This window comes from Dermacentor andersoni, chromosome 2 (genome assembly GCF_023375885.2).
Source record: "Dermacentor andersoni chromosome 2, qqDerAnde1_hic_scaffold, whole genome shotgun sequence".
Taxonomy (NCBI): domain Eukaryota; kingdom Metazoa; phylum Arthropoda; class Arachnida; order Ixodida; family Ixodidae; genus Dermacentor; species Dermacentor andersoni.
The window spans coordinates 51,265,200-51,289,991 of NC_092815.1; the positions used below are offsets into that span (position 1 = coordinate 51,265,200).

At 43.3% G+C, this 24,792-nt stretch overlaps 1 protein-coding gene across 2 annotated transcripts in view; it reads right to left on the bottom strand.

The window, feature by feature from the left end:
• Positions 1-24,792, bottom strand: part of Mat1 (CDK-activating kinase assembly factor) — a 30,223-nt gene that overhangs the window by 4,398 nt on the left and 1,033 nt on the right. For both annotated transcript variants that reach the window (XM_055077164.2, XM_050189343.2), the window contains exons 2-5: positions 23,120-23,299; positions 21,604-21,677; positions 19,416-19,586; positions 4,852-4,922 (exon numbers count right to left, since the gene is read on the bottom strand). In XM_055077164.2, coding sequence (XP_054933139.1) covers positions 4,852-4,922; positions 19,416-19,586; positions 21,604-21,677; positions 23,120-23,285 — 482 coding nt within the window. In that variant the 5' untranslated portion in view covers positions 23,286-23,299. The remainder of the gene's footprint in view (positions 1-4,851; positions 4,923-19,415; positions 19,587-21,603; positions 21,678-23,119; positions 23,300-24,792) is intronic.

Genomic DNA, 24,792 nt, shown 5'->3' on the forward strand with positions numbered 1-24,792 from the left:
ATTTCGGCACCATGCCAGAGTGTTGTCATAGACTCGCTGAAGCTTGGATAAAAAAGATGCCGGGTGCTCAGCATAGAAGAAAAATTGGACATTGTTCGTGCTATAGAACGTGACACTAACAAGTTGGCGCTGGCACGCGACAGGGATCTGCTGTTGACTATAGTGTGTGGCATTTGGAATACGAAGAGATGTCAGCTATGTGGTTCAACTTTTCGCCATCATTGCCTCTGTTGTTGCCGAAGTGTCGACTAGCGACAGTGATGAGGACGACATGGAAAGCGACAGCACGGGCGATTCAGGCCCGACAGTGGCAGAAGCTGCGCGTTACGTCAGCCTCATGAATGCGATCGTCGCGATGAGAACAGCACACCGCAATGAAAAAGGCACCCTGCGACTTCTGCAGCGCTACCGCCTGCGAGCACGGAGAACATGCAATGCCAACGACGAATCTGATAAGCAAGTGTTTTTCGAGAGGAAGGGGCTGGCTGAAAAGCTGCCTCGCAGCTTCAGTAAGTTTGAGGCCACTGTCGTCACTGCTAGGCAGCGGCGGCATCAAACGAAAATAACACTTTTGTCGTGCGAAGTGGATAAATACTGCATGTCTTTTTCTCCTTTCATCGCACTCTCTCCGAGTTCCATTTCCGACAGGTAAGTCAGCGATCTCGGTTATTTCGGTTAAGCAGTACTACCCTCTAGTACATATTTTTTCCGAGCTCCGGCCAGCTATGGTTTAAAATTAACGAGGTTTCACTGTATTACTGAGTCTACGCTACCAGCCATGCTCATTTTGCATGCTGAATCTGTGCTGGCATTGTCACTGCCAGCTTGCCTTGAACACATGCCTTTGCAGAGGTACGCAAGCACTTTAATTTGATTTACCTTCAGATGTGACGCACAACCAGCAACAAACTTGGCACAGCAAATACTGACAAGCAATAGCATTGTATTTAGATCACAGCAACTGTTTTGGAACGTTAGTGCAGCTGATATTGCATACTTAAGAGGAAGCTTTAGCTCGGGCCCAACTCAGATGCAGCCTACTCAAATACATGTAAAATGCAGGAACGCTTTTCTGAGATAACCACTGGGCCGATTTTAATGAAATTGGTTGTATTTGAGAGAGAAATTTAAATTATAGTGAGTGTTGGTAGTGGAATTTTGATTTAGGGCTTTAATTTTGTTACAAGAATTTTCACAAATTTGGAAGTTAGAAAAAGAACCAAGTTTACAAATTAAAAACTCTGTATCAAGAGTCTGCAGACATCGCGGTTCTGTAAGCAGCAGCTATTAGATCATTCAAAGCAGACAAAGTTGATATGCCAATTTATATCTTGCATGAATTTGTTACGTTATGTACAAGGGTTCTGCAAAAGTTGTATTTCTATATTACTAAATTTTTTTAGAATCATGTGCGACATATCAATTTTTTCCACTTTAGATGTATTATTATATGCAATTCACAGAATAGTGATATCATTTTTCATTGCCGAGTTACAGAGTAGTAAACTTGATAGTGTTGCTTTCAGAAAATTTGTGATTTTTGACAATTTTTAATAAAATATTGACGATCTAAACCGAAAATTTGAGACCAACAGTCATCAGATTTTAAGTTTTTCTTTTAAATGCAACAAACCTTGTCAAATTTGGTGCAGTGGTTGTCGGGAAAAATGAATTCTCATTTTACATGTAATCAGATGGGAGCACCTGAGCTAAAGCTTCTTAAAGGGACACTAAAGGTTAATATTAAGTCAACGTGGACTGTTGAAATACCATCCCAGAAACCTCGAAACGCTTGTTCCGTGCGAAGAAGAGACTTATTTTAAGAGAAAATGCGTTCTGAAGCGTCCGCGTACCTCTAGCACAGTTCAAATCACCCGCCCTCCGATCGAGGAGTATTGACGTCACGGTCTCATAGTGACATTGCGCTGTCGGTGAGTAAAACGGCTCCCGCAGACGGCGCTACGGCTTTTCTGCACAAAACGCAAATGCGCGGCCAGAAACAGAGCCAAGACAGAGCCGACAGCAACGCGAAAGCGGAACTTGGTGGCTAGCGGAAGGGAAAGCACACGACGATAAGCTGGTTCTTTATTTTATGACGCCAACTTCGACGCTCGTTGCAATGGATGACCCTGACAACGACACATTAGCTCGCGATGCTGGGCTCGAGTTCAGCCATTTAAGCACTGATGAACGTGACCTGCTGTTGACGGCTCGCGCTGCCGGCGTCATTGCGTACTACTACGACGACGGCCTGCTTTGAAAGGCACTTCATGCGACTTCAGCAAGTCGGCGTTGAACTCGTAATCCTCTGGACGAAAGTGCAGCGAGCACACTACGTGATTTTTTGGCTTTGTGCCAGCGCGCTGTGGCAGAGGTATGGCACTTAACCACTTCGAATGGAGAGGTTCACTCGTTGGCACACAGTGATAAGTAACGTTGGATTCGTCGCTGCATCTGCCGTTGGCCAAGTTCCGCAGACCATTCGCGCATCGCACGACATCACATGGACGTGGCATTCTCGCTGCTTGTTCGAAATGCAAGTTTCGTGAGCCAGCAGGACCACCGCAGCACGACGCGATAAAGAAACAACTGAAACTCCAAAGCGCGCACGGCGCCAAGTCGAGCGCGCAGAGTCGAGCGAAAATGAAACCTTTCGATCCCCCATACTACTCAAGGGTAACGTCAAAATGTTTTTTTTTTTCTTAGAATCAAATAGAAGTAGACAAGTAGCATTTTCTTCCGTCTTATAATCTAATGAAATTATCTTTTTAATACGAGTAGTTGAGTACTAGTGACAAATTATGATGAGGACTGCTTTCGTCATCGGGCTAGTACCGGAATGTCGCTGGGGGGTCTCAAATCGTGTCGTGCATTTACCTAAATTTCTCGGTTACTAAAGCTCTGTTCACGATTATATTGACGCCTTAGACGTTCTAGAGCATTGCTTTATCACTTTAACTTGACTTTCTGGTAACTTTTAGTGTCCCTTTAAGGCACTCGTCTGCACAAACTTGCTTGAAGCAAGTACCACATCTGGCAATTTTTTCGCTATCAAAAGACTTCCAACAGATGGTTCGGAGACCGAAAAACGAAACCTATTTGCGAACTGCGAACACAATTTACTTTTCGTAAAACTCGATGCAACAGTCATGAAATCATCAAACGAGCCAAAATTTGAAAACTTTCAAATTTGAAAAATTACTCGCTGCTTCAAACATAGATGAGACTGACTCAGCCAGAGAGACTAGTACCGTTTCGTATTTCATTCACTTAGATGTAAATGAAAAAAAAATATTAAATTCTTGGGTATTACATGCCAGAACCACAATCTGATTATGAGGCATGCTGCAGTAGGGGACTCCAGATTGCTTTTGACCACCTCAGGTCTTTTAACATGCACCTAAGTCTAAGTACATAAGCATTTTTACATTTCACCCTCATCAAAATGCGGCCACTGGACCCAAAATATGACCTGTGAGCATGTGCTCAGAAGCGCAAGCCATAGCCACTAGCCACAACAAAAAACAAAAGGACGGTATAAATTATGTATCTACTGCGGTGGGTAAAATTTTTTGTTGTTGGAACCAACATACACAAAAACTGAGCAAAATAATAAGAAAATCTGCTTCATCACTATAATGCTGGCTTTTTCATTTATAAGTTCACTAAATTTGTAAAGATCAGTAGGTATGCACAACAGATGAACAGAAATATTATTAGACAGTTTTAGTTTAACGTACGCAACTACAGCGTACGCTATACGCTACAGCATAGTGTACTGTAAGCAGCACACGTTTTTTACAGTTTTAGTTGGCCTGCGAGATCTTCGGATCTCGGAGGCCATATGCTGTCGTTGTGGCTATCTCCTGACTGTAGTGATAGGTGGCGCTGACTTCTCGAATGTTTCTTTCGTTAGGCTTCGACTCGTTCAAAACGAGAAGCGATCTCAAAAATACCACAAGGTTATTCATAATACTCTGTCGTCGAAGCGACCTGAGACTAAGCGAAAGCCATTTACACAGTATTTGCTACGAACTAAGTGCATTTTTCAAAAGCAACGCCAAATTCTATTCAAAGCAGGCAGCCGGGACCGCCGCCATGTTCCACGCAAACTCCACAAACCACGCAAGGACGCTAACGCTAAATCTGAGACATGGTGTGCGCATGCTATACGCTATGGGTCGTTTAGCGTTCCGCGCATGCACAGTGACGACCCGCTATTTTATAGCGTACGCAATGGTATAGCGTATGCTAAACTAAAACTGTCTATTAATGAAACTTTGCACTGCCACATTATGCAGTGTATAATGTGGCAATGATGCAGTGGCAAATGCTAAACATCACACACTTCTCGCTCCTGTAAGACATGTCAACACACAAGAAATCTGTACAGTAAGTGAGTGAATAAACTTGAAAATAATGCTAATTTTTCAGCATCCCATCACTGCAATGCAGCAACAACACTACAAATGGGAAGAACCATGCTGTGGTGAAGAAGGTGGTAGTTACAGAAAAAAATTAAATAGAAATTACGGGCATAATCTAAACATGACACAATTAGCCACCACAGTTGTCATACACATTTCTATTCTCTTGAAATCACTTGTGTCAGCTCTAACTGGATCCCTAAACAAAACAAGTAAGATGAACACTGACATGACAACAATTTTAAGCCCTACGAGCAAAGCCTTTTTTTTAGAGTTGAAATCATAACTTGGCAGGAATGCCTTAATATTTGTTCATGATAGACAAATTAATTTTTTTAGTGCTGAAGGTAACAGCAGGAGGTGGAAAACAATGTTTCCTGTAATTCATATGCCAGTATCACTATATACAACTCGTATGGCGCACCTCAGTTCAGACTCCTGTCGTTCTTGCTCCAAAAGTTCTTCCAAGTACTCCTCATCTTTTGAGGCTTTAAGCTGCGAGGTGGAAAGAACAAAAGGGCAGAAATTATATGCAATGTAAGCACATGCACTTTATGTACGCCTGTCAAACAGGTTTTCTTGTGTGTGTGTCAAATCAGTTCTGTGGAAATCAATATGGTGAAGGAAGTTCTATAAAAGGAAAGATTGCCATCCCCACGATAGCAGCACAAAACTACAAAGGAAGCCAGTGTAATTTTTTGAAAAGAAAGCTTTGTAGATCAAAAAGGATATTGGCAATTTTGCTGGGAGGTGAGAAGCATTGAAAGCAATAGCAAGGTTTAGCATTGCGTTTTAGCTCCTCAGAAAGTGTTCAAACACCATGTGGGAACAATGTGGTGCAATGCAGCATGCGAGACCACTTCTGCTGCCTAGCAGCAACAGCCCCCCACAGCAGGGCTGGTGCGATGGGGAACACCGACAGTGGCATTACCGGCACTGCACATAGATTGTGTGCAAGATGAGACCAATGGAAAACTGTCAGCATCTGTCAGTGCCCCAATGAAAGAGTTAGATTTATCCTGACGTTTACTGTCCGATACACTCAGACTAATGTATGCACCGTGTGGTATCAGCAGGAACTAGAATGCTGTCCTGGATTCAGCAGAGCCGTGAGTGGAGCCTTAAAGTGCGTCTGCTTGGCTTCATAATTTTTGTACACACACACTGCATGTCACCAGAAACGTTACAACCTTCCGCACCCTCTCGAGTGTCTGCATTGTCATGTGATTCACTGCTACATGACAGTATGATTGCTACCACAATAAGATTTGTCTGGGACCAGAGATCACCCTGACTGTTTTATACCTGCTTGATTATGCGGACTTTGTTACAGAATGTAAATTCTTGTGGAGCCAATGTGTGACTGTGTCTGAAATTCTCAATGGCGTATAATGGCTGCTGAATCTCTTGGACACATTCCATCTCACAAATGTGACATTCATGGGGGCCACTTTTGTGAGTGAAGTTACTGCTATACAGCTTTGACCGGTGAAGTAGCCTGGCATAGCCAATTCTACAACAAGACTGATCTGATATCCAAACTGGATAGCAGGGATTGTGTCTCTGCCATTAATGACCATTTGCATATTCCTCCCCAAGTTCATTGACTATTTACAGGGAAGAATGAAGAACACACATCCTAGAATGCTCTCAAGTAAACTTGCGCAACATACTCCCATACAGTGAAAATATTTTCTGCTTATTTACACAGATGCTTGACTTTGGACTGCTTATGCATAAAGCTTATGCTACAATCTACAAACCAATAAATGAGGTGTGTATCTTGTCAAAATTAGGCCAACAGAGATATGTGTGATCTGCATGAAAGTAATTTATTTATTTATTTATTTATTTATTTATTTATTTATTTATTTATTTATACAGAAAGTAATAAAAAACACTTATTGTATAAATTCTTACAATGCGTTGCAAAAAGAAAGAAGAAAAGGATGTGGCATATTATACTGGGGACATTCACTTATTTTTTTCTTGCTAGCCTATCTGTTGCGGAAGGCTCAAGTTCCCCTTATGTGAAAATCTGTTCTAGCCTCATAAAAACCTCTCTATATCTCATTCCAGCCACACCAAGACAGGATTAAAACTGAAGTACTTGCAAAAACGACCAGCAGTAGCCACAAGAGAAGTATCAGTCTCAAGTTAAGTCAATGGTCAGAATGGTCGTGGCAGCAACACTAGCATTACAAATTTGAAAAGTGATGCTGAATGTCCTGGACAGTGAACTGCTTAATTCAGAATCCGATAGAGTATTTTGCTAACAAGAGGAAAATTTCAGTTTCTTTCAGAGCTTGTTGCTGCTGTGCCTATGCTTATATCAATGAATCATGCATGTAGCTGTACGAGCTGGGCAACCACAGCACAGTGAGACATTGTGCAAGCAAAAGTGGAGCACTGGACCAGTGCCCACTTCCATAAGCTGACTGTCACTATTTCTTTGAGCTTTCATTTATGTATTCGGCTGAACAAAAGTGAGACCACAAATGTCCGTGCAGACACACTGCCATGATGTCAACGTGTGCTTACACATGGCGAGAAGTGCATTGGTGACTGTTAGCTAGGTCACACTAACAGGGTGCCTACCAAGTTGATTTTCCAAATTCCCTGAGCTTTTCAGTTTTCCCCGAGTGATACAGAACTTTGTTTTAGGTCAAGACGGGCTGACATCATGTCACCCAATGCTGTCACTCTCTAGTAGGCATGTTTAAAAAAACAAATTTAATCCAGTTTGAACAGTAAGGATTAGTTAACAAGGAGAAATGAGACGTCCACCCAAACGTAGCTAAATACTACAAGAGTTTCCTTTGTAGCACTTAGCTACGTTAGGGTGGATGTCTCATTTCCCCTTATTAATTACTTCTCTCCATCTTGCGGGTCTCCGCAGAACTATTATGTCAGTAAGGATTAGTGTTTACTTTATTCAAAAAGAAAACAGAAGGGAGGGGTTAGTAAAATGCACAGCAAATAAAATATCTTCGAAAAAAGTGGTAAAGTAAAGTGGAAAAAGTAAAGTGGAAAAAGTGGAAAAAAGTAAAGCCCATTGCTAATCAAGTCGAGCATTTTCAAATATGAATAAAAAGAGATGCATACAAAAGCAAATATTTTCGAATATGAGCTATTTCTATCAATTGATATCAAGCTCATTGGTTTGAGGCCTAACAATGCCATAAGTGAGATTGTCTCTCAGTAGCTTGAAAGTCAACCTCACCTGTCCTGACCTACTCTCAGCCCGCGCACAACGCCTCAGTGTTGAGTTTCAGGTTTTAAAGTTTATTTGGTTGGATGAGGGGTACCCGCATCTCGGCGTCAGCCAACACTTGTTTATTGAGCTCAAGCTCCTTTAAAGAAGCGGTGGCACACTTCTTTCCCGTTCCTTCCTCAATGAGTCGGTCCTTTCTGTTCTCGTCCTCCTTCCACCGTGCGTTCAACCCACGGACCATTTGTAGCATCCTCTTGGTCAGTTGCACAGTTAACGTCCAATTTTTTTCAGACTCCCTTTGGGCCGCGACAACGTCCGAAAAATTGGCCAGTCAGAAAAAATGAATATATGTCTCTTACTGCCCTTAAGGGCTCAAATCACCACAGACACATCTAAAAAAGCTCTGAAGGCATGCCAGCACACTTATTAGGTATATCGGTGCTCGTACTGTGACAGGAGACGGTGGGTGAATGCGTGTATAATTAAGGAATACATACTGGGCCCTGAGACAATTGCTTCTTCCCACACTTGCTAAGCTTGACCGCAATACTTCAAGTATTCTTCACCACATAAGACTGCTGTATTGAGGCGAAGCTTACTTTCGAAAACTGGCATTATGCAACGCATTGTGCTTCCCAAGCTTCAAAGCCACTGGTGAAGATTACAAAGGCTGAGTCGGCGCCATTGCTAACAGCGGCAAATTGCTAACAGTGGCAAACGTCGCAGTAGCTAGGTCTAGCGTTGCCGTGGTGGTGGCTATGGCTGCCAGTGGATCTGCGTGCAAGAGTGCCGGTTCGAGGCAATGAGATAATCAAAATGGTGGCAGTAGTGACTTTGATTAATGCCGTTTTGGACCTGGGGTCACGGCAAAAAGTCCAGGAAACCGGACGGCCGAATGGTTCTTGCGTCCGAAATTTCATACGTCCTTATACATTGACTCTATTGGGCACCTGGTAGTGTCGCGAAGCTGCCTGGATTGTCGGGCATGCCCAAAAATCGGATGTCCGTAAAATCGGTTGTTGACTGTACACTGCAACCTCCTCCAGCCGACGACACGGCATCAAAGACGATTTGTTACGATTCTTGTCTGTTACTCGAGCCAGCATTAGCGCGACTTTTGTTCCCTTTCAATAAAATTACAGCTAATTTTCCCTGATGGAAGCACAAATTCCCAGGGTTTTCTCTGAATATTTCCAGAATATTCAAAATCCCTGAGAATTCCCGGTTTTCCCGGTTGGTAGACACCCTGCACTAACTAGCAGCCAAGATACGGCAGTTGGTGCATCAAATGTGATTGACATGGGGGACAGGACAAGAAAGTAAGGCTTCATATGAATGATATGCGTGACTTTGAGCACAGGCTTATGCCGTGAACGCCATGAAGAATCTGCTGGAATGACATCATGGTTGATGTCGTTTAGGCACTGCGTAATCATACAAGGGCCAAAGTAGCGGCACGATAATTTTTCGGATAGGCGCTATAAATTACTTCTCTGTGGCAGAGGTTAAACAGCAGGCATCGTAGTTTTGCCGATACTGAACATGCATCCATGCAAGCTGTAAAGCCTTTTCAGCACGGTCAGCAAAGGAGTGAGCATGCAGGAGAGGAGTGCTGTGTAAGGGCCAGGCAATAGCATAGTGTCTAACATGCTGGTAGTTCTGTGTTCATGAATTAAGCAGGGAAGTAAGTAATTAAACGCGTGAAGTAAGCAAGCCTGTGGTTTCCTGAAGTAATACTATAAGTGAAAGTTATGTATAGAAGTATATCATCCAAGATCTTGTGGTTGTCGGCAACGCACATGAACAGCATATCAGCAACTGTCTTGTTAAGGCGCTTGGTCAGGCTATGTGTTGGCGGGTGGTACGGTGTACATTTTCGGTGCGCAGTGCCCCCAAGTTGCACGACTTCCTGTACAAGCTGTGCTGTAAAGGTGGTGCAACAATCTGTGACGGCTACAGCTGGCACACAGTGACGGAGGACAATGTTATGAATCAAGCCTTTAGGGATTGGGGCACCTTCCCCCATCTCATCTCTTAGCTCGTGCATAATGATTAGATTGATCTACGGGAACCGCTGCCCCTGTGGCAACATTGTGGACATGGCTATCAGATCGCAGCTTATTTCCCACACAAACCATGCTTCTCCCTCCCAGCGTCGAGACATTGCGTGAGCATATGTTAGTGGGACGGACCCTGACTGGCACCCCGAGTGGCAGCCCCCAGGCATCCTTTCTACCCGAGCTCTCTTCTGCTGAGCGCTTCATCGCCGTGGCAGATGCTCACTGGCGTGGGAGTCGGTTACACGGGACTTCTGCTCCTGCGACTTCTCATTCTCACGCTTGGTGTACCACTACCCAGTTAGACCTAGCATGGTGGGTGTGTTTACCTGATTTGTCTTGTGGTGAGCCTTTGTCCATAAGCGTCGTGACTGTCGCACTGTCTTGTATTTTGGGTTAATAAATCTGTATTTGTTGGCAATCTGATTCTGGAGCCTTCTCTGCGCCACGTTGGAGAGTTGACGAACCCTGCCATAGTGCCTTTGTGTATTACGGAGTGGGGGAGCGTCATGCCTTTTCTTGACCGTTGCTTGTAGGGTGAGCCTGGTGCGAACCCATCTCCCCAAGCCTTGCTATTGTAGTATAGAGCAAGATATCTGGTAGCAACTGTACTTCATTGGTTGGCAGCAGAAACCAGAAATAGAATAAGTAAGCCCATGCCAACCAGCTCAAGGTGAACTTTTGGAGGATTTACGAGCTTGAGGAAGCTAGCTGATTGCATAGGCAGACTCTTGCAGCGTCGACCACTGTGGCATATCTTTACATAATGCCTGCCGGTCTCAGTAATATTGTTCAATATAGTACAGTAAGGCCTAATTAAATCTGATCTCATGGAATTGGAAAATATGTCTGAATAACATAATGTCGAATTATTGAATTCATCTAGAAGGCAGCAAATGCTTACATTAACATGACTTTGCTTGTTGAAGAAATCTGCAACCGTTGTTTATACCTTGTGCAAAATCAGCACAGAAACTGCAATTCTCATCATCTCATGACTGAAAAGGACTTTCAGCAGCAAGGGCCTTATGTCTCCCTTCACAGTACGGCAGCAACACAAGACATTCGCCTCTTCATCCTAGTGGAAGTGCTTTTCATTCCCACAAGCTCATGGGCCGCAATCAGATTACTTTTTATCCTTGACGGAGGCTTCTGCAGTGTTTGTGACATCGTGTGCGCCTTGCAATGAATCAAAACAAAACCACTGATCGCCATAACTGCTGCAGATGAATCTGTGGTAACTACCATTGTGATCATTCATGACAACCACACAGTTCTGAAGGTGGCCAATGCAGTGTCATGTGCGACCATAAATTAAAATGCAAGAATGGAAAGGTGCAAATGTCTTCGTATCATTTTGTACTATTCCCACTGGTGAGTATGGTATATTGACTTTGCCTCCTCATTTTGGTTGGATACTAGTGCCACTTTTCCTTTCTTGCATTGTGCATTTGTTGCACTCCACACTGATGAGGCTCATCTAAATTAATAACTGATGTGTAACATGTTCGAATTAACAAGAATTTGATGTCATTAAATGATGCATATGCTTGCCGGGACCAGAAGGCAAGTTCGAATGATCCTATTTGCCAAATAGATGACAGCTGAATTAACAAGATATTACTGTACTTCTGACAAATCTTTGCCGATGTGCATTTAAGTTTAAATGGTATGAAGAAGTGTATTGTGAAAGGCACATAAAATGTAATGGCAATGCCTGGAGGGGGTAACAAGGAGGTAATTGGTTTTATCATGCCAAAAAGTGTACTTGTAAAGCAGGTGATTGTGGAGGCAGAAGAATGAAATGTGAACTGCAAATTCTAAAACGATGCAAGGTGCATCCTTCAAGGCCGTTGATGAGTGGTCACAGCTGTAAGTTGGCTCTCTGCCGTTGGGCCAGATCAGGGAGCTGCCACATCAGTAAGCAGCAGATGTCAGGCAACATCAGAATTAGCACGTATCTCAGGCAGGGATAGTTCGAGCGATAGCCGGTCGGGCACTCCACTAATCTAAGCCTGTTGCTCGGTGCACTAGCCGATCGGCATCGTAGCAAAACCCAGGGATTGCGTGCCGAGGAGCTTATCGTTTCGTTTTCTAAGGGCACGACAGTTTGTTACAGAAGTTTTATTGTTAGTTTGCGTTCGTTTAGGTTCGTTTTATCGGAACAGCGGTCTCGCATTTCAGTAAGTAGACTCGATGACACTGCTCCTAGACCATGCTCAGTGCCTTGTCTCAAGGCATTGAGCATGATCTCAGAATTAATAATTCACTTGTATTGAGAAAAATAAATACTAAGTTTTTATTGTTACTTTGCTTAGAAAATTTTTGCATGCGAACCAAAACTGTTGGGAACCGTTACGGATCCTTTCTTTTTTTGTTCCATAGCAGAAACGGAATGGAACGTTGTTCCATGGAACGAAACTAAAACCAGAATGAACAACATTTCATTCCGACAGTTTGGCTAAAGTACACTTGAGTCAAAAGTTTGGCGATACAGGGCAGCGTTTCATTGTAGCTACTCTGCACTTGCGTTTCTTGGTGTCAAAGCAAGTGCACCATCCTATAGTAGTTCCACCCGATTTTCACTGCAGTGGCACAAAAACATGCCCCTTCCTTTCCTTCCCTCTGTTGTATTTCGTGGAAATTATTCCACCAGTAGGTTCTCTCTGCAAAGGAACAGCTTGACTTGGCTTTCTGTTTCATTCTAATAAGGAGAGCTTCCACAGAAGTTCGTCCTTTCCTGTGATGCTCAATTAGGATGCCAGCCTTTACGCTGCCATATTCCAAGGTGGTGGGCTGTCTGGCTGTTAACTTAAGCTGACGCACTTCTAGAACAAAAATTTAGAGGTGTTGCTTCCAACAAATAAATTCATTCATTAAATTTTATGTCAGGTGGACAATTTATGTTAGGCAGTATTAGTACAAATACACTTCACAGGTGGCAATGAAGCCGCATTTTACAGTGATGAGAAGTAAGGCAGAAGAAATAGAGAAAAGAAAGAAAAATGAAATCCTGTTTGCGCCGCTGTCCTAAGTTCCCCACACAGGCTTGTCAAGATTTTATGGATTTTTACGCCATTCGCATGAATCTAAAGTTAGCTGTTTATCCTTAAGGAAAGACTACACTGCATTTTGAATAAACCAAATGCTCAACCTAGCAAGCTGAGCGTTAGGTACACTAGCATCTTCCACAATTCAGGTGCTAGTGTATTGCTCACAACTGAGTGACTGGAACCAGTGTCGACTAGAGGAGTGACTTGGTGAATACCAACACAAAATAAACATTGGCAGAAATTTTGGTATCAACTGAGAAGTGAAGGATTGGTTGGTCGTTTGTTGTTTTCTCATTAGTCACTGGTTGCATTGAGGGAGGACAACTGGTAGTTTGATGAACAGTGGCATCACCCCCACAGGCGGCTGTTCTCAGTTTCCCCGAGATGCGCTGGCATGGCTTCAGTTGGCAGAATCGAAGGATGCCATGTTGTGGTTAGATCCCACAAGGCACCTAAGTGAGAATGACTAGGACTGCTATCGCTGTGGAACCACAGGGTGACCATGTCCGGCCAGGTGGTACACTTCGAATTCTTAAGAGCACTCCCTGTATAACCAATGCGCAACTGAGTGAAAGGCGCGAAGACCTGTTTGGTGAAATGTTCACTCATGGTATAGGTGACCTGCTTCACCACAGTGGTAACACAGTAGGCAATTATCAGCTACGTGCCATACATGTCTTCCTGTTATGTTGAGGGTCACTGTATGATGCCAAGCGCAGAGTAGCAGCACTGAGAAAGCTGTCTGTTCCATCAGAGATAAAAACTATCTCCGAGCTGGTGCTGGTGCATGCAGTGCCTCAACCTACTTTATCAAGGCGAGTTCAGCTCAGGTCGATATAAAAGATTGTATCACCTGCCAGATCTCGTCTTGGATGACATCAGTAATAGCCGTTGCATTCGGTTGGGGTACAGCTACTTGCCACTTTTGTAGTTCTCTCACAACCTGCCCTATGAGCTATGAGAGACATTCCCTTTCGTTCTTCGACGTGAGAAAGCCGGCGGTACCTGTGAGAAGTTTGACACTCATATTGCGATGACTGCTTCCGAAGCATACATTCCGCAGTTGTGGCCTTACAAAGAAGCTCCACTACAGTAGCAGAAAGATCACGCAAAAGGCCAGCAAAGAGTTGTTTTTTGGCACAGCACATTAAGAGCCATACCTTCTCCTTTGACATGGCTCGACCTGGTTGTGAGAACAACCAAGACACTTCAACGAACATAACAACGCTCTCATTTTGCCTCTGCTTCTGTGCCACGAGGGCTTGCTCAGCGTGCTCTTTCCATTCAGCATTGCTATAGATATCTCAAAGCTATCATAGAAATTTATGCCAGCTCATCTGAGATGATTCATCATTCTCAAATCATAAGTGCAGTGAGTCCTCAAGGGCAAAGTAGACATTCCTGATTTTATGGCTGTCATCCCAACCATTAAAGATGGAAACTCATTTGAAGTGGTCCAACCAAGCCTCAGCATCTTCGAATGCATCACCGTCGAAAGATCTTGATACGTGCTGTGCATGGACAATCCATGAGAGAAGAGCAATTTGTGTCTCCTGTGTCTGACTTGCTGTAGTCGTGGCGATGGCTTCTCCAAGTGAATTGGAGTGTTTACATAGAACTGGAAGCATCTGCAGCTTTGAAACCAAAGTGCATAGGGTGCAGGTCTACACAGCACTTCCACCAGCATGTTGCAAGAAAAGCCACGAGAAGTATACTGGCAGTAAGCAGCACATTTATTGCAGCCACAAAACGTGTTGTCTTTTACACAACAGTTCCCAAGCAGACATATGCTACAATGACTGTAGGTCAAGCATGCGCATAGTGAACACCGATTCATGCATGGCAATATTGTTACATAGGAAGACGCCGACGAGAAGCTATATACAAGTGTATTTACAAGGCAATATGCCGCACTTGGCCAAGAGGCAACAGCCCGCGCTAGCCTCTAATCGTCGTCGTCTTCACCCTGCTCGCCTCTTTGTCATCGCAAATACTGTTCCGTAGCAATATTATACAGTGAGCAAGTTTAACAGAAAGAAATTAGCTGCACAAGTGGTGTGAATATCATACTACTAAATGTGTGATGCATTGAATGAGTGGGTGCTTTCAGAATGAGGTTGAGGTAGCCTCTGCAGGTTGTTAAGCTAGCAACAGTGAAATCTCGATAAAATGAACTTCAGGGGACCCCGGCTGATTGTTTGTTATTCTGAAAGGTCATTATAGTCAAAGCCTCAAAATTAACTGTTCCACCCATCAACCCATCAGTTTGTCAGTAGTCACTGTATGAGATATGCATGGAAACGTTGCTGTTGGCTCTCAATCTACGTTGTTACTCTTTTCCATTCTGGCGCCACGCACCACCAAAGCACTGTTAAGAGTGGTGCACGCGAAAGATACACTAACGCCGAGAAAACCACTCACAAAGAGGCAGCTCTATGTCACCTCCAAAGCCCAATGTTTCTTTTTGTTTGTCTGTTTTTCACATTCCTTGGCATGGAAATGGCAGCTGCCTCACTTGAGGGTGGACACCTGAACTATTTCAAAGCATAAGCGCACGTAAACCGCACCATCCAGAAAGTGCGACCGCGTGGCATTTTCATGAGCATGGAGGTTACATTTCTCCCTACATGTAGCTAATACAGCAAAAGCTCGTTAATTCACAACTTGTTAATTCAAAATTTTGAATAATTCGAAGTAGCTGCCGCTGTCCGTCTAACAATATATCGAAAGCAATATGTAATGCATCCTGCTAATTCACACTGATAATCCAAACTTCGTGTCATTGTCGGTGGGGAGAGTATGAGTGTGCAGATGTACGTTGGCAATGCTGGTGTCACTGCACGGACCATGCAGCTTTGCTCTTTTCTTCTGTGGCCTTTTGTTTAGGCCTGACTGGAGAGAGACACGTTTGCACCTGGCCAGGCACGGCCAACGCCTCTGTTGCAAGTAGGTTCTCTCTTTCCCTCACAACCTTCAAGATAACAATGTTGACGTGGCGCTGCGTGTTTCTTTCTTTCTTTCTTCTTCTTGCTTTTTTTTTTTTAATGTTACATATTGGAGGTTATGCGCTTTCTCTACGAGGTGTCCTGCCGAGAAGCGGCACCAGGTAATGTATAAAACATGGCAGCCGTGACACTTATCGGCGCTCGAAGTAGCAAAAAGCATAGCCTTTGAGATTCGTGGCTGTTACTCAAAGGAAAGCATTGCTGGGATGCGTGTTTGGATGCCACCTATGTAGAGTCGCCAACCGTTTATTCGGACCTTACGGGGACTGCGGAAATGTCCGAATAAACAGGCGTCCGAAAAACCAGATTAAGAAAAAAAAAAAAAGGAAATCTTTTTTTTTTTCATATACTTATTCGGACTCAGCAGTAGGCTTGGAGAAATTGTGAATGTGCCATTGCACGCTGTTCCATTTATGCGCAATCGGATAAGCCTGAATCTTGGAGAGGGTCGTACAGTCACTATAGGTGGCTGAAAGCACAGTCACTGCTTGTACACGCTCCGCATGCGACGGCAGCGTAGGGTGTGTCATCTTCTGACTCGGAGTCATCATCCGGCGGTGCAACAGAAACCTGACGAATGATCTCGCCGTAGCCGAGTTCTGCGCATGTCAGTACAGCCGTGTCAGCACCTGTGAAACTGTAAAATGAGACGGTGTCCGGAATCGCAATGCAACCGCTGCGCAGGTCTCCGCAGAACATTTTCAGCATCAGTAGGGAGCACATCGGAAGGCCTAGGCCTCCCGGCACCCACTTGCCGGCATTCCCCAGCGCAGTCTGCGCGGGCACTGTCGGTGCCATTAGACACTTGACGCTATGTTTCTGTATGCCGCGTTGGATCACCGCAACCTCGACACAGCACACAAAGCTAACACCACCACACCATCATGCCAACACCAGTCGCACAAACGAAAAACGTGGCCTACTCGCAGCGTCGTGCACGAAGAAAGAAACAAATCTGTTGCTGGATTGTCTTGACATGGCTTACTAAGCTGAGACCAGAACTGTTGCAGCCACTCTATCAAACCAGGCAGAAACGATGATGATGAGCGGGGATTTGCAGTAGTGCCACTTCGTGGGGCAGCAAGGAGGCTCCGTTCAAAACAAAAATGGCGTTCAGCAAGTCAAACCATGCACCGGTCAGAGTCGGTGCATGGTGCTCTCGTTCGAGTTGTCTCAAGGAGTGTCTGAAAAATCAGACGAGAGGTTGCAAGATGTCGGAACTTTCGGCAGTTGTTATACATTATGGTCTATGGAGAGAATGGCAGTGCCGCGAAGCAGACCGAATAATCGAGCACGTCCGAATTTTGAGTCCGAAAAATCTGTCGGCGACTGTATAGTCATCAGCATACAGCCGGTGCAGCTACAAGAGTACAATGGAGGCCGACGACAAAGCAAGCTGTGCATTTCATAAGTGCATTTTAGATCGTCGGCGGCACTTCTCCTCTACTACCTCCTTTTCTCCTGCTTTCCCCTCCCTGTTGGCGCTGAGCCGTGTTCCCTCAAGGGCTGCAGAAGATAGCGCTAGCCTTTTCTTTCTCAACACAAACCACTTCTCTCTCGGTGGAGCAAAGGCGCATTTATAGACAGATGCTTTCGGCGCACGTTGCTTGCGGCCAGTCTTCCATTTGCACTGCACCAGCCAAAATGCCGTCCTTCGACGCCCGCGCCGTCGGCTGCTCTCTTCAGAGCATGCACAGAATGATCCCCACCCTGCGCGCCACTTTGAATGGCTGTCTTCGGCTGTCGGCACCTTTTTTCTCCGTGCCATGCATTGTGGGTCAGCACAATCAGTGCAACGAACGCATGGATAGGGCAAGAGCCATCCCGACGTCAGGCACATTGCACCACGTTGGCCGTGTTCGGTTATGTTGGCTGCACCAGTGCGTTGAACTATACACGTAGTTATTGTCACAAGAACAATGCTACGTCACGTTATTCTTGTCAGCGTGGCGTCGTGCGTCGCGCTCTCACTATGTCGGACTATATATGCACCTTGATCGAGCGACTTTTTTCTTGCTTTCTCTTGTTCAAATTTTTGTATAATTCGAATTTTCGTAGCATCTCCTTGGAATTCGAATCAACGAGCTTTTACAGTATAGATGCAGAAGGAAGCGCATAAAAAATAAGAGGCATGTGCAAAAAGAAGAGCGATAGAAGGGAGAGACGCCCCTCCATTGCTAGGTGATGCTAGTCTGGCCGGACGATGCGCTAGCACAACCTGATGTGTTGTCGCCTCCGCAATAAAGAAAGCTCCCTCTAACATTTTTCTCCACCGTCGCCACTTTTGGTTATTCGAACCCATGCACCGCAGCGCTTGCTTTCTGCATCTTTCCGTCTGCCTTCTGGTTGCTGTGACGGCAATCTAACAATCCCCAGATTTCTGAACATTATTTCATAGTACAGTGAAACCTCGTTACTACGAACACCACATTGACGAACTTTTCAGAAATCCCCTGCTTACTTATAGTTTCAATGTAACAATATTTCAGTACTACGAACTTCTGAATACCGAACTTTTCAGAACAACGATCGTTATTCAGTTTTCCTGTGATATTAACAACGTCTCAGTACTACGAACTAATACTCTTCCGAGCGTCCTTCACAGCAGCCGAAGTAGTAGGCTAGCAGACGACAAGGCACAGAGAAGACATCATAGACAGACATCATCGGAAAACCTGAGATGGCTCCCAAGAACGAAAGAATGCGGGCGAGCTGAAGTGATGGTGCATCAGGTTTTGCGAGTGCATGCTCTGCCCGGAAAAGTGTTGCCTAGCAACAGAGGTGCGTCTCTTCCATCTTTGACCTTTTTTTCTGTGCACGCCTCTTTCGTTTACACTTTTTTTGCGGGTATAGCTACGCGCACGGTGAAATGTAACCTCCGTACTCGCGAGATGTCACATGGTTGCACTTTGCACTTTCTAGACGGTGTTTAGACGCGCTTGCATTTTTACATAGTTCAGGTGTCCACCTCCAGCGAGACAGTTGTGGTGTCCACGGCAAGAAATGTGAAAAACAAACAAAAATCAATAAACAATGTGCTTTGTAGGTGAAATGGAGCTACCATTTTGTTGGCAATTTTCTCGGCATCAGTGTCTGTTTTGTGCGCGCGACTCTTATTATACGGTACTTCATTGGTGTGCGGCAGTGGAATCTATGGAAAACAGTAACAGCACATACCGAAAGCCATCAGCGACATCTTCGTGGATAGCTCGTAGGGTGAAAACTTATGAACTGATGGGTGGAAAGGTTCATTTTGGGGCTTTCACTATAACAATCTTTCAGAATAACAAATAAATTACCACGGTCCCCTGAAGTTTATTATATCAAGATTTCACTGCACTGAGATGTTGTCCACATGACAAAGAAATTGAATAAAAATTGTTGAGTTCGGTATTCTGAAGTTCGTACTAGTACTGAAATGTTTTTACATTGAAACTATAGGCAGTCAGCAAGGAATTTAAGAGAAATATGTTACTCTGAAAGGTTTGTTAATGTGGTGTCCGCAGTAGTGAGGTTTCACTGAACACAGCATTCACCATGAAGAAAACTAATAAGATCTCTCCAGCACCACACCACACGAGCAAAATCTACCAGCCATTAATGCTGCCCAAAAAAGCATGCCGAATGAGTTCCAGAAAATATAAACAGTGACTGCATACCTTTCCTTTCTGTATTTGGGACTTATTTTCCCTCTTGTACTGCTCAACTTTCCGCCGTGTTGCCTCGACGTCAATTTCATTGGCCAGGTTGTAAATTATGGTTTCAACTTCCTCGAGATAGTCATTATAAGCCCGCAGCGTCTCAAAGTCCTCCTCACGCTTGTTGTAGTCCTGAAAGCCAAATTACAGTCCCATATATTAATGCCATCATAAGCGGTCAACATAACAATTCTAGCCTCTTTTGACGACAAAACGCCAAGAGGCAAGGTAAGTAAAAAATGTACTCAATGACTGAATTTTGCTAAATGCTAGACACAACTGGTTTCAGTGGAAAAACTAAAAAACATAACGATAGAAATCTGAGCTAATTGGTAAGGATTCATAATGCAAAAAAGGGGTAAGGCGTGCAGACACGGACACAAGAGAAGTGGACAACACAGACATAAATAATTGCTATGTCTACTAGAGCACACTTTGTTTATTGTGCATTAGTTCAGTACAGTATCAATGATTAAATGATAAAAAACTTCGCTTCAAGATAAAAGCATGTTGCAAACATAGTTTACTAACACAATTTTTTTCATCAGGTTACATAAAGGGCTAGTGCGTGGAGGCACTGAAGCTCGTATAAATGAATGAAACAAAGGGAAAGTAAATTCTGGAACCCAACTTGCCAAAACCACAATATGATTATGAGGTGCACCATAGTGGGGGGACTCCAGATTAATTTTGTCCACCTGGGCGTTCTTTAACGCGCACCCAATGCATGGATGGTATACAGGCATTTTTGCCTTTTGCCCCCATCAAAACGCAGCCGCCGTGGTTGGAATCTGGTCTCGCGACCTTGTACTTAGAAGCGCAATGCCATGGCCACTAAGCCCCCACGGCAGGTATGAGCAATTTGATTTAGCAGGAAAGGTAGAGTATATGTTAATGTTAATTATTAACTAATGTTGATTAAACATGCGTTCACTGACCTAACTTTCAAAAGACAGATGAGAAAAGCGTAGCACATTCCACAAAACACCTGAATGCAACCATTGTACAAAGCATACAAAGGTTATTATTTACTTTTACTTATGTATGCAAAACACATTAGATAGACCAGACATTTACTTTTCTTTTTTTTTTGCCTTGCAAACAGAGTGCAAGAATAATTCCACTTGCATTGTTGCTGCACTAGGCACCGTTCACTGGCACAAATGATCGAGGAGCACAGGGCCTATGTGTAGTATTGCATTTTGCATTACTTCATTTTTATTTTTTTCAGGTCATCCATTCACTGTGACAGCAAGGAGTATGATGTAGCTACATGTCTATACTGTAGGTGTACCATAGTAGTTAGGGTGATAAGTCCCCAGGTATCCAGGTCCTCAGCTCAGAAAATGTAGCCAAGAAATTATCTAAAATTGCCAAAAACTAGCTTACTTAGATTACAGGAGACAAAAACAGCACAGGAGGTAGCCAAGCTGTGACTAATTGGTAACCAGAGGAACACATGCTCCACACTACCCAACGTGATGACACTACTTGAATGATGATAGAAATGTTTATATCATTCCTCTTATATCATAACCTCTTGCTCAGCTAAAAAACAATTAAAATGTCAGCAATACCAAAATGAACACCCTTTTCTCTCACATGTGATGCTAGACACAAATCCACTGCATGATTGCATGATACATTAAATGTTCACTGTTGTTCTAAGTGCATATGAACATGCTCTGAACTGACATTAGTCAATTTCTTGTCATGTTTTTCCTCTTATAATCCATTGCACTTGGTTTTGCCCAGCCATCTTGAATTTTAGCGTCACCCAAAAAGGTCACACGACCAGTTTAGCAGGAATGCTGTATCGCACGGTTGATATACAGGTACCTTCTGCCTTAGCAGTACATGGTTGGTGCTACCAGAAGCAGTGAGCTCTAGCCACTTAGCTAAGTGGCACCTCGTCTCTGTGTCATTTAAAAAAGCTTGTTGACGGGTGCACTAAGTGGCTCCATGCTACTCTTAGGATCTTGGAACAGCAGCTCTACATTTTTCCTGTCAGATCACATCTTTCAATATAGGCCAATTACTTAGTTCAATATTTGAGGTCTTGAAGGAAAAATACCAGCTCTGACTTGAGTAAATGCAGTTCTTTACTATCTGGGAAAATAAAATCAAGAATAAAAACAAAACAGTGTACCTTGAGTATCTTCCGTCTTATGTCCACCTCCTTCTCTACTTTCGAATCTTCAAAAATTTGCAGCCGAAAATTGCCTGCAAATTGTTCAAGTAGTAATTTATGTCGGTTGCAGACAAAATAAGTATGAGCTTTCAGTGGTTGTCATAACATGTTGTGTTAGCAGGTACATAACCACACAAACACACATACGCACATGCACACAAAAAGAAACAGCTACCGAGAAGCTATTCTGTATATCCTTGGAGTGAACTAATACAGCTGACTTCCATTAAATAATGTGTAGCTTTCGGCAAGTTGTTGCCGCATTATGGTTGAATCAGCTTCATGTATGAAACCTTGGGTAACTGGAAATACCATATTAAGACACATATGGGATACTCTTATGTAAGTACCTCCTCATGACCCAAGTATGTTTATATGCACTGGTTTAACCATGACACTTCCATCAATTCACACCTGAAAGAATACGCAGAGCGGCTCAAATTTCCTAAGTTCAAATAAAATTACAGAATTGTGAAGGGACGGAATTATTTGTAACTTATGAACACAATACAACTGAAATTAAAAGCCAAATTGGAAGATGTCCTATTATGAGATCTCCACTGTAACAGTAGGTAAAAAAGAAAGGAGATAAGTTGTAAACTGTAGCAGTTGTTTTATGATCATCAAGCCAATACAGTGTTCAACTCTTTTACTGAAAGTGAATTCATAACTGACTTAATCTAACATTAGTAAATAAGCCTTTCTCAAATGCCAGAAAGAAGCTGCTTATTTTCTTCTGCCTGCATTTTGCGATTTCGCTAGTACTTAGCCAGAAAAGGCTGCATTTTGACACTTGTGTGACACAACGATACATCAGTATGTCCCTATCTATTGTTTGGAAAATGAAGCTTTACACATGAATTTTTCTATGAAATTGTACTCAGAGGAACTACCATTTAGAATCACAATTTAATGGGTGCACGTCTGCAATACCAATCACTTACATACTGTCCGAAGAGGGACAGTGAATATTTTGAAGGCAATTTACGTCCCGCTGAAAAATGCAAGTTTTCGGCTTGCCCTATAAACAGTTTCAAGTGAAAATGGCACCTCACCATGAGTAACTATGTATTTCCCAATTTCCAATACACACCTCTTTCAAAGTAAATTGGTCCAAAAATTGTCTGCATGTTAGTTACGTACGAAACCAAAAGTGTACTCAAGGAATTGGCAGCAGATTACCATCAGCGACAATGTCATTGTCACCACAAGATAGCGATGGAGTGAGTTTTTGATTAAGATGGTGATGATGATGCACCAATTAAAGCTCATAGAAAAGTTAAGTAGACTACATCTCCATTATGCTTATCAATTGTTGGTATTTGCACATTATTTCCTAATTATGTAACAACAAGAATGTATAGCTAAATGTCAAAATTATAAAATAAAGGAATTGGTATAGGGATTTCTTCTCTTTTTGCATAGTTATGTCGCACAACAGCAACAATGGTAAATGTGAAAGTTAAACACTGACCTCTTCTCAAAGGCACATTACACTGTGGACAGGCCCCTGAACCCTTAACAAAGAGCAGCTCAACGCAGTTGTCACACAGGGCATGGCCGCAGACATTCACCATAAGCCGCAATGAGGGGTTGCGATACTTTGTCGTCCGGCATCGTGGGCAAGCCAATTCATCCATGGCTGCAAGTGAAACTGTTCCAAACAAGGTCAATGAAGCATCAGAATTTGAAGAACTTAGGACACACAGAATAAGTTTGAAATGCTATAGACTTGGTGGTTTACTTTTCCGAAAATTTTCTGAGCATGGATGTATAATAAAGTGCATCTCCCCGTCTCCACATAAGACATCTCTAAAAGGAGTTCTGCCCCGATATTTTATTGCAGCTCTGAGCTTGCAGTCATCAGCAGTTTAGTTAGTGGTCCAAGAAAACACTAGATTGCAGAAGGGCACGCACTGGGTCAGGTTGGTTCATGATTATGAGTAGAAAACAGCATTCACTAGACACAGACCACAGCAGTGACTAGGGTCAGTGCTATGGTGTGTGTGCCCTCTTCGTCATTTTTAGTGCAGTTTTCTGCTCGTACTAGATTGCATTTCATTTTTCTTTACCAGTGCAATCAAGAACACCACAACTATGAGTAACTGCAGAAAATGGAGAACATATAGTGAGTGCCGCTATAATGACGCTGAAATAAAACTAATAGTGGTAAGCAATATTGTCACTTTTAGGTTGTTATGCAATTAGTCATGTACTGTGGCACAAAGTGCAATTATTAGGGTGTATTTGTGCATCTCAAATGCTGTAGCCACATGAAGACGGGCCCATCTTATCAGACTGTACACAACATGGCCGATTACTGTAGCACATTTTCAAACATGAGCAGTTACCTCAAGATAACCTAAGCATGCGATGACAGCTTTATAAATAGGGGACAGCATGACAGCTACCAATGAAAGTGCTTACTGCTATCGTGGCCAGTAAGTCTTGAGGGCATAAGTTTGCCCGAAAAAACCTTTCCCATTTGTCATCGGGTTGTTCTCCCTCCTGCGTCTTCACTGTCACTACACCCCCAACAGTTTGACACAAAAGCACAGAGCTTAACGGCAGGAAAATGGAACATAATGTTGAAACATTCACTTTCAATTTCAAGATTTGTGATTGCATTCAATGAGTTTTTCTATGCCAGCAAGGTGGTTTAGTGTGTGTTCAATTGGCACTGGCGCCTCCACATGGTTTGATCAGTTCCTGTACAATGCTGTACAGAAATGGGAAGTGTTGCACGATATTGTACAGTAATGAATAACGGCACCTGCATAGACAGCGTTATAAATGTAAGAGATTACAGGGCTAGTCAAGCTTTGGTCAAAGGTTGGTCTATAATCAATTGTGTGCTCTTGTGCGAGTGAAAACCCCACATGACAGGAAGGATTGCTCGTAATAATTTATACATAAGCTGTCAAAGGACTGATAAATAAAAGCAACCCATGGTGGGGAAATTAAAGTTGCACTTGATATTATTCGAAAACAATTACCAAAATAACAAACACTCATAAGCATCTACCGTTGTTTGAGACAACCGGACAGAAGTTTCTGGGTCTTCACTGCTTCCATTTGAAAAGTATGATGCCAAGTTCACCAAAATGCAAATTTTGCGCCTTTTTATTGTAGATGCACTGGAGGCTA